Below are 10,041 nucleotides of genomic sequence, written 5' to 3' on the forward strand. Positions count from 1 at the left end.
CTAAACAAGTCAAAAAGGAGCCCAAAGTATTTAACAACATGCAAAATATTTTTTACAATATCAGATCACCTAAAATATAATTAGTCAAATACTTAAAAATGAGAGTAACAACATGAGCAATAAAAAAGTTTACTTGGTACAACATATTGAATAAAATCTCCGAGTGGGTGGGCTTGGAATTATGGTTGTGGTTGGCTACTTTCTTGTAGGGATTCTAACACTGGCCTCGTCTATGCTGTATTAGGCAGCCAAAGGTGGAATGCCACAAGATCTAGTGAAAATACTACAACTAGTTACTAGTGAACATATATTTATTAGCCAAGCCTATCAAAAGTGCATACTCTCTCTCTCTCTCTCTCAAAACCTTTTCTTGCAACAACTTAACCTCTCTCTTGAAGTCGTAGGTTTCTTGTGTTCATTGAAGACTCAGCAAAAAGCTCCATCTTACCATTATTAGTTATATATTAAACTCCACACATCTATTTAGACAGATAGGAAAGAAAAAGGCAACAAGAAAAGAAAACATTATAGGTTAGGAAACTGAAGACATCAATCATAGAGAGAAATGTGGAATCTAAACGACTCTCCACATAATTTAAGGGGCGATGAATCAGAAGAAGGTGATTATTATGAGAAAGGCAGAGGTGTTGGATCCATTTCGAATTCAAGTTCATCAGCAGTGGATAATAATATTGAGGAATATGGTTCCGAGGAAGAAGAAGAAGAAGACAATAATGGACAAAAAGGTAAGAAAAAGAGAACAACTAATCCTAGTAAAATCTTTGGTTTCTCTATGATAGCTCCGGGTAACGACGACAACTTGTCATCGGAGAGTCAACCTCCGGTTACCCGGCAGTTTTTTCCGGTTGATGAGTTGGAAATTGGAGCTGCTGCCGATTTTGATGATAGATCCTCTAGATTTCCAAGAGCCCATTGGGCTGGAGTAAAATTTTATCATTCGGAGACATCTGGTAATTTGCCAGTGGGAAAAGGTGCTGAGTTGTCGCAGCAAGTGCAGCCTATGAAAAAGAGCCGGCGTGGTCCAAGGTCTAGGAGTTCACAGTATCGTGGTGTTACCTTTTACCGGAGAACTGGCCGGTGGGAATCACATATATGGTGAGCCCTTAATATACATGTATATATTGACCATCTTATTTTTCTAATAATGGTGATGTTTAGATTAATTTGTTTTTGCCTTTTTGATTATTTCACGACTATCTGTTGTACTTTATTGTGCTTAGACACATAAGAAGAAACCGCCTTTGCTAACTTCCCAATATCTTCCCTCTGGGCTTTTTTTTTCTTCATACTGGAATTTTTTTTCATACTTCATTTTCTCATTCACTTGTATTATATATATCACTCAGGGATTGCGGGAAGCAAGTTTATCTAGGTACTGTTTTTTCTCCATTCTTCTCTAAGTTTAGTTATATATTCTTATCCTTGAAAATTTATCTCACAAGGATCAATTTTTGTAGGTGGGTTTGATACAGCACATACAGCAGCTCGGTGAGTTCTTTGATTCTTGAACTAAATTTTTGTTTGCTTCAACTTTAAAATGGGAGATGAAGTTGAAAAAGAAGATTAAATAGTAAAAATGTGGTTTCAGTGCATATGATAGGGCAGCAATCAAGTTTCGGGGAGTGGAGGCAGACATAAACTTTAACCTGGAGGATTATGAGGATGACTTAAAACAGGTAGGTTCATCGTCAGATCAAAGTGACAGACCGTGAAAGAATGTGCTTTTCTACTTTAAGTTTCACTCTCTCCTAATCCTAAATAGTGACTCCCTTATCCTCAACAGTGAGTTTACTTTTCTACTCTTCATTTTTTGATATGTTTTATCACTGAATCCATTACTCATTTGTATTTATAAGATTAGAAGTGATTTTTATTCCATATATCTATGTTTCGTAAACAATAAATGCTGCAGTTGAACCAAATGGTTTATATGCACAATTTGCCTATGCCAGATGCAATGGAACCTATATTCTATGTGTTACACAATATTCTCAACATGAAACATATGAAATTGTATGCAAAAGTTTTCGAATTTCTCTTTTTAATTTTATGTTGTAAATATTCTTTTTGGTTTGCTGTATGATGCAGATGAGGAATCTAACCAAGGAAGAATTTGTGCATGTACTTCGGAGACAAAGTACTGGTTTTCCGAGGGGAAGTTCTAAGTATAGAGGGGTGACTTTGCACAAATGTGGTAGATGGGAAGCTAGAATGGGACAGTTATTGGGCAAAAAGTAAAGAAAGATAAATCTTATCCTAATCTTATCATTCTCCTGAATTGAATCCATTTTCAAGGAATAATATCCTACCATTCCTTGCTTGCTATTGACTTCTCATTTTCTATTTTTTTTTCCTTTTCAAACAGGTACGTTTATTTGGGACTCTTTGATACTGAAGTTGAAGCTGCCAGGTGGGTGTCTCCAGTACTGCTGAATTTATTCTTCTTTGCCAAATATTAGATTAAATTTCTTGCACTTAGTGCAGCTACTAGTGAGGGCTAAAACACATTCGCAGAGTTAAATGTGTTTAAGGGTTCAATTAAATTCCTTCCTCTGAAGATTACACTAAACAAATATAATAATTTTTTGAAATATATTAAAATTATTGAAGGGAATCCCCTTGAAAGTTTTTTGGATTTTTTTGTTTGTTCGAATTTCTGGCACCAGCACTCTGCTAAAATACCCTTTTATTGTTTTCTTGTACATAGGGCTTATGATAAAGCTGCCATCAAGTGTAATGGGAAGGATGCAGTTACGAACTTCGATCTTAGCATTTATGAAAATGAACTTAATTCAGCTGGTAAATATGTTATTTGTTCCTTTGCTTCCAATTTTTGGGTTGTTATTTTCCACAATAAAAGAAAAATCGCCGTAAAATGTGCTTTTTCCAGAATGTACTAATTATAAGGCAGCAGATCACAGCCTTGACTTAAGCTTGGGTGGCGCGAGCTCAAAGCAAAGCAGCCGAGAAATGGAGGATAATAATAATAATAGGGATAAAAGTTCTTCAATGCAATTTGAAGCTGATTGGAGGCACCACGGTTTGAGGCCCAAGGTACATACATAACTTTTGTACCTTAATTTCTTCCAACCTCTATCCTGCATTTTCTCTTCTTTGTCCACATATTCTTGTTCATTTGATATGTCTTTATTTGATTGAGGAATAATTTATGAGTGTAAAGAAGTTTTTTGAATTTTATGTTCTTAAACTAAAGGTGTGCATAGTAATACCAAAACAAAAAACCAATTCAAAGCACAAAGCATCACGCGTTCACACAGGATTCGAGGATGGGCCACACCTCAAGGGGGTGTAATGTGCATACAACAACCCAGTGAAATCCCACTAGTGGTGTCTGGGGAGGGTAGTGTGTACGCAGACCATCCCTACCCCGAGAGGTAAAGAGGCCATTTCCGATACATCCTCGGCTGAAGAAGACGAAAGGAAGAAGAAAAGAGACAGTATATCAGTACCATCAATAAACCTTAGAAAGAAATAACAACATCACAAGAACATAGACGAATATAATATACCATAAATGCGTTTTATATTTTGTGGTTTCAAACATGCCATGTCTTTCATATAAGAGATTGTTATTAGGGATAAAATCATTCGTTGCACTGTTAACATTAAACAATTACATTGGGGACACCTTGAACATTACATTTTTAACAACTATTTATAGTAGTATTTTTTCACTCAATATTAAACGTGTTTCAATTTCAGCATCAAACTAGTCCAATTGATGTTGATGCCCGAGGAAGAGATGGTTACAATGAGTCGGAAACCTTGCAGCTCTTGAGTAAAACGCACCTACATTTTCCTGGCTCCTTCAACCCAAACAACAATGAAATGCAAAGGTTTGACCAATATATGAGAGCTGGTGAATCCCAAATGATTCAAATGACGTTTCCACCACAGTTCAACTCGTCAAATTATCATGTCAGTATCCATTTTAACTTGATTTTAACTTCTATTACTAATTATTTCGTTGTTAGATCACTTAAAAAATAATTAAAGGGCAATACTTATAAGAAAAAAATTAGTAACCGAAAAACAAATCAACTAATTTAATTCAACAAGTTAAATTACACTGATAGTATAATAATTTGTTACACTATTAAGTGCATATAAGTTGAATTCTATTTTAAGTAGACTTTAACTTTTATATAGTACTAACTAACAGAGTAAAAAAATATCTATAGACAAATCAGATTATTCAAAAGATAAATGACATTAACCGTCCATAATTAAATGGAATTAATTACCTAGAAAAAATCTAACCGCCTGCTTTAACAAGTTAAGTTACGCCAAAATAATATAAAATTATAATACACTATCGATGTATAAATCTATTTTTCATTAGTGTAATTCCTCTAGGAATATATATTTATTTTGTCATACTTCTAAAGCTTGTTCAAATTATTAGATTCAATTTCCAAGCAGCAGCAATGGGGTCCGAATTGGAGCTACAAATAGAAGAGATGTTTCGTTTTCATCAAGTGATAGTCAACAATGGCAATCCAATAATATCCTTCATCCTCAGCAACTTGCAACTGCTGCAGCATCATCAGGATTCCCTCAGCAGATATTAAGACATCAAAACTGGTCTCACAAAAATGGCTACCATTATTCTCTCATGAGACCTTCTTGACATTTTTATAAGCTCAATTTGTAAAAAGTACTTAATGCGTTAAGGTTCTTAATTAATACTCTAGATATATATAAATTATTGGTAGCATATATATATTCACCAGGGTTCTTGATGGGAACCATAGGGTAAAAAAAGGGTGGAAATTAAATATTTTGGGAGATTCCAACTCTTTGGAAATTTGATATCTCGTTATATATTGGTCCAAAATTAACTCAAGGACAGATTTTCACTAGATTTCTTTTGGATATTTCTGAGTTCTGACTATAAGCTGCAAATCTATACCATCCACAAATAATATTTTTGCTGTTGTTATTTACCAATGCAGATTCTTATTTTATTCGATTGTTTTTGTCTTCATTCTTTTGACCTGTAGCTAAATTTACTTGCAATGGAACCCTTGTTTCCTAAATGAGAAAGGCAGTAAAGTCAGTTTTTTGTCCATTTCTTTTAGACGAAAATGATTGAGTTTGTCTGGAAGATGGTACCAACGTACCCCACATTTTGCATATAAGGAAGATACCCAATTTTAGACAACATATAGCCTTATCAAGTCGAATAATCAAATGAATTCATATTTAGTATCATGACCCAAATTTTTACAATTTATATTTGAAATATTGAACCTATGAAACTGAAATTGTGAAATTTTGTGATAGCTACACTTGACAAATTTGTATAATTAGTCTAAATTCATATATACAAGAGTCATGTATATCTGTCTATAATGTGGTAAATGTATAATCAGCCTGCCTAATATAAATGATTTAGGTTAAATACACTAACATTAAGATTTTTACTTTCTCAGTGTATTTTAATGTATAACATATTATAATGTTAATATTATTTTGTTAGGTTATCAATTAATACTTATTAAAGAAAATTACTTCTAAGTATTGTATAAATGTTACGTTGTTGGGCTAAAACGATACGATGATACTCCTAACATGGTATGATATTGTTCGTTTTTAGTCAAGTCCGTACGGTTTTTTCGAGAAGGCCTCACACAATTATAAGAGATCCATACTCTTTATATGTAGACTCCTAGTCTTTTTTAGCTACCAATATGGGACTTTGTTTGCACACCAACAAATGACCTGATTATATAAATATATTTAACATTGCCAGTTCAACAACAACAATAACCTAGTAAAATCCCACAAGTGGGGTCTGGGAAGGGTAGAGTGTACGCAGGCTTCACCCCTACCCCAAGGGATAGAGAGTTTGTTTCCGGTAGACCCTCGGCTTTAACATTGCCAGTTCATAAAACTTAAAATCAATATTAAAAAAGCTGGTGATGTCTAAAATGTGGTACTAGGACTTTAAACAAAAATCCGTGTAAGTACGAATGTTTATTGCCTATTTTTCCATTATTTCATTTGGAGATATATCACCCAATTAATGGCGATGAATTGTCACCATCTTCATCGGTTCTCATGACACAGAAAGGAAGAAATGGCTATTATGATGAAAGGGACATAACCTAAACTCCGAACCTTCAAAAAAAATTTATATTAAAATGTAAATTGTAAAATGCTGGGTCACCGACCAGGGGCCAAACTGGTTGTACTAAATTTAATTTGATGATTGTATGTTGCCGAGGATGGTGTATTTATAAATCTGACCCACCTTTGCCCTTATCCCTAAGTAGTAATAAAAGACTAAATTAATCAATCCAACTTCTAATTTGATATTCTAGTTGGGGTACTAGATCAAGTTAAAATAATGTGTGTGCTTTCATCATCTGGCTCGTCATCATCGATTATAATAAATATAGCTAACCTTCCATCTTTGTTTATTCCTGTTAATGATTTATTCACATAATCAACTGAGGAGTATTAGTTAAATTGAATAACGTTGTCTCGTTAGAACGTCTACATATGATAAAGCCAATAGGGCATAAACAATATACTACTAGCTTTTTTGCTGTGCTTTTTGACCTTACCTGCTCAAGAATAAAGCTTCATTAAAAAATAAAAATGCACTGAGCTGCTTCCTTAATTGTTGGTTGACAATTTATTATTTTTATTCTATTCATGAATCTCTTTCTTTCTCTCTACTCGCCTTGGGTCCCACGAACGGTTTTAAAGATGAAGTTTAACTTAAATTTTGCTTTAGTTTCAAGTACCTAAATTAAGTATTTCTAAGATAAGTTATTGTAAATTTGAATTATTGGAAAAGTATTCATGGAGAATATTTGTACATGTTAGATAGTTTTTGTCTTTTTTGTGAAACATACATTTTGATTGGATGACACTTGCACACCTAAGTGTTTGCAAATAATTATATAATAGTATAAAGATATTTCGTATGTATGAAGGGTGTGTTTGGTACGAAGGAAAATGTTTCCATGGAAAATGTTTTCCTAGAAAATGTTTTCATGGAAAATGAGTGGTTTTATTACTTATTTTCCCTTGTTTGGTTGGTGAGTGAAAAATATTTTTCGAAAAATATTTTCTATTGTTTGGTTAGAGAGTAGAAAATATTTTTTAGCTACGTTTAATAATAATNCCCTCACACATCCCTTCCCCAAGTCTCTAAAAATTGACACAACCCAAAGCAACTAATGTGTTGCTTTACTTTTTTATGTAAAAACCGCGAACTTTCGAACCCGTAAGCTTTATAATTTCTAAACCCGTAAACTTTCAAACACATAAACCTCTAAACTCATAACTTTGGAACTTGTAAAACATCGAAACCTGTAAATCAACAGATGAAAAAATTAAAATTGAAAATATATATAAAAAAATATATTTTCCCGGGGGGGGCGGGGGGGGTTGGCGGTGGACAGGGGCAGGGGATATATGCAGAAAAATATTGGATTATTGGAAAAGTATTCATGGAGAATATTTGTACAAGTTAGATAGTTTTTGTCTGATTGGATGACACTTACACACCTAAGTGTTTGCATGAAATTATATAATAGTATATAGGTATTTCGTATGTATTAAGTCTTTTTCTTTTACTCCGATTCATCAATTATTGATAGCAAAATGGATTTTCCAGAAAAGAAAAAAAAACACAATTTCTTTCCTCGCTAGGGATTTTTATATATAATAAACATTAGTATATATAGATAATAAGTGAAGTATATATATTTGAGAGAGAAGGATAATCTCTTGATAATGACAATGGTTTGGCCACTACTTACACATTTGAAGTTCCTGATTGCACTACAAAAAGAATTCAAAAGTTTACTTAGCTAGAGTCACAAATCGAAGTGATCGATCAGAATATATACATCTTAAATTTGAAAACCTAAGCTAGTTTTTATTTTGATTTTGATTATTGGAGAAACTTTGGAGCTAGAAAAAGGAAATGAGAAAGGGAAAAAAGAAAAAGTTTGCTAGTTAATTAAAACATTTGGTTCAGTGGCAAGTTAATTAGGACAGGATGGGACAGAGCAGACCATACTTCAGACGTGTTAGATTCCTTCTTTGCATACTGAAAAAATTCACAAAGATATACATATTACTTTACTTTACTGATGAGAATATATATGAGTTTTCCTCCTTCATATGGAGTGTTTCTTTTTACTTTTACTCTCACCATTCAGCAGGGCATACATAACAAGTGTGGGGTCGTTTGCTTTGAATACGAGTTATGTTGGGATATGTTATGCTGTGATTAGTTATCTTGGTATTATTTTTTATTCATTGTTTGGTATGTTGTATTAAAAATAACAATTGTATAATTTCTAAGAAGAAGGTATGAGTTATCCCGGCACTAACTGTAATCCGCTACTGTGTTAAAACACAAAATCAAGAAACTGTTAGAAGAATAAAAGAAACTGGAAAACAGTAAAGAATAAGAAATATTCCGAGTCCACAATTTGCTTGTGCGTCCTTAAGGAATTTTAACCCCCTCACACGTTGCCAAGGTAATGGATTAAGTCCTCCCAGGATGAAACGGAATAAACCTTCCTGCAACAGTAGCAATACAAACTGCAGGATACCAACGAACTCAAAAAATGGAGCAAAATCACACTTACAAATTTGAGAGAGAGAGAGACTGCGAATTAGAATGCAGTATTTTAGAAAGAAGGAAGTTTTGTAATTTTTTCAGTGTGTTAAAAACGAAGCCATGCCTCAGAATTTATAGGCAATTATTGGAAGAGGTGTGATGTTTGTTCTGGAAAAGGTGTCTGTTCAGAAGTTTGCGCGTCCTGCCGCGGTTACGCCAAGACCGCGGCCAGAGTGGCCTTCTGAATCTACAGCAGTGTTTTGGCCCCGGACAGCGGCTAACTAACTGACATTTAATTAATTATTAAGTAATTAATTAAAAAAAATTTGTCCAAAAATAATCTTATCGATCGACAAAGCCGAAGCCGAAGCCGAAGCCGAAGCCGAAGCCGAAGCCGAGCGAGCGACGACGACGGCGCGAGGGTTCATTCTCTTCAACTCCTTTTAAGAGCTTTAAGAAGTGATTATATATATATATATATACACACACAAATGTAGTTGTCCCTCACCAATGAGGGACAAAGTTCAAGACAAAAGCTCACTTTATTCAAATTTTTATTTCCCTCAATTTTATTTCCCGTCATTTCCAATTCACACTCTTAGACTTTAAAGCCCAATGCTTAAAGTCTTTGAAGCCCAATGCTTTAAAGTCCAACACTAATTACTCCACCCCCTACAAGGTATAAGTTATCCGGTATTAATTTTAATCCTGGGATAACTTATACCAGGTTTGCTAACCAAACAAAGTATTAGGTGGTATTAAATTTTTATACCAGCATTATATCTACTTATACCTCATACAAAACGACCCCTATAAGTATGTACTGGCTCGACTTTTGTTTGTATAATTATATGAACATGTCACGTGGTAAAAATGTAGAAACGACAAAAAAAACTACTTCTTCTGTCCCGATTTATATAACACTTTTTGTTTTTCGAGATTCAAACTTTAATTCTAATTGCATGCTTAGAAACTATGTAAAAAATAAATACTCCCTCCGGTTCACAATAAGTGTCCAATTTACTTTTAGCACGCCCATTAAGGAAATACTAAATTCTATACAAAAATACCTACTATGACTAAACTACCCCTAATTAAATATTTAATGTGAGGAGTAAGAAAACTTTTTAGGGATATGTACATAGGGGTTATTTTGTAAAAACAAATTGAATTTTTTCTTGATTACATAACTGGACATTTATTTTGAACCAAAATGAAAAAGTAAATTGGACACTTATTGTGAACCGGAGAGAATAATAATTAGTGATCCAACATATTTAAAATACATATAAAAAGATAACGGTCAAAGAACCACTAATTTAACTCTCGAAATTTGCCCATAAATTGAGATGTAGGGAGTAAAAGAGTTTTGGCGGGTGTGGTTTTAATTGGAGAGTTGGTGAAAACGG

General features: G+C 33.6%; 1 protein-coding gene across 2 annotated transcripts; it reads left to right on the forward strand.

The window, feature by feature from the left end:
* The first annotated feature begins 201 nt into the window (after window positions 1–201).
* Window positions 202–4,984, forward strand: LOC109241553 (floral homeotic protein APETALA 2-like). Of its 2 annotated transcripts, none has more exons than XM_019408302.1 (10): window positions 202–1,116; window positions 1,368–1,393; window positions 1,479–1,509; window positions 1,610–1,697; window positions 2,110–2,255; window positions 2,387–2,431; window positions 2,729–2,820; window positions 2,912–3,075; window positions 3,745–3,960; window positions 4,448–4,984. In XM_019408302.1, the coding sequence occupies exons 1-10, from the start codon at window positions 566–568 to the stop codon at window positions 4,670–4,672; spliced, it is 1,584 nt and encodes a 527-aa protein (XP_019263847.1). In that variant the 5' UTR covers window positions 202–565; the 3' UTR covers window positions 4,673–4,984. The 2 variants fall into 2 exon arrangements, with proteins under 2 accessions (XP_019263847.1, XP_019263848.1); XM_019408303.1 differs by having other exon boundaries at window positions 2,936–3,075.
* The last annotated feature ends 5,057 nt before the right edge of the window (window positions 4,985–10,041 follow it).

This window comes from Nicotiana attenuata, unplaced genomic scaffold (genome assembly GCF_001879085.1).
Source record: "Nicotiana attenuata strain UT unplaced genomic scaffold, NIATTr2, whole genome shotgun sequence".
Taxonomy (NCBI): domain Eukaryota; kingdom Viridiplantae; phylum Streptophyta; class Magnoliopsida; order Solanales; family Solanaceae; genus Nicotiana; species Nicotiana attenuata.

Excerpts from the sequence above, each read along its gene's own strand:
- LOC109241553 (XM_019408302.1), top strand. The coding sequence starts at position 566 with ATGTGGAATCTAAACGACTCTCCACATAATTTAAGGGGCGATGAATCA. Across the intron at positions 1,698-2,109 it reads ATGAGGATGACTTAAAACAG|ATGAGGAATCTAACCAAGGA; the intron begins GTAGGTTCATCG and ends TGTATGATGCAG. Across the intron at positions 3,076-3,744 it reads ACCACGGTTTGAGGCCCAAG|CATCAAACTAGTCCAATTGA; the intron begins GTACATACATAA and ends TTTCAATTTCAG.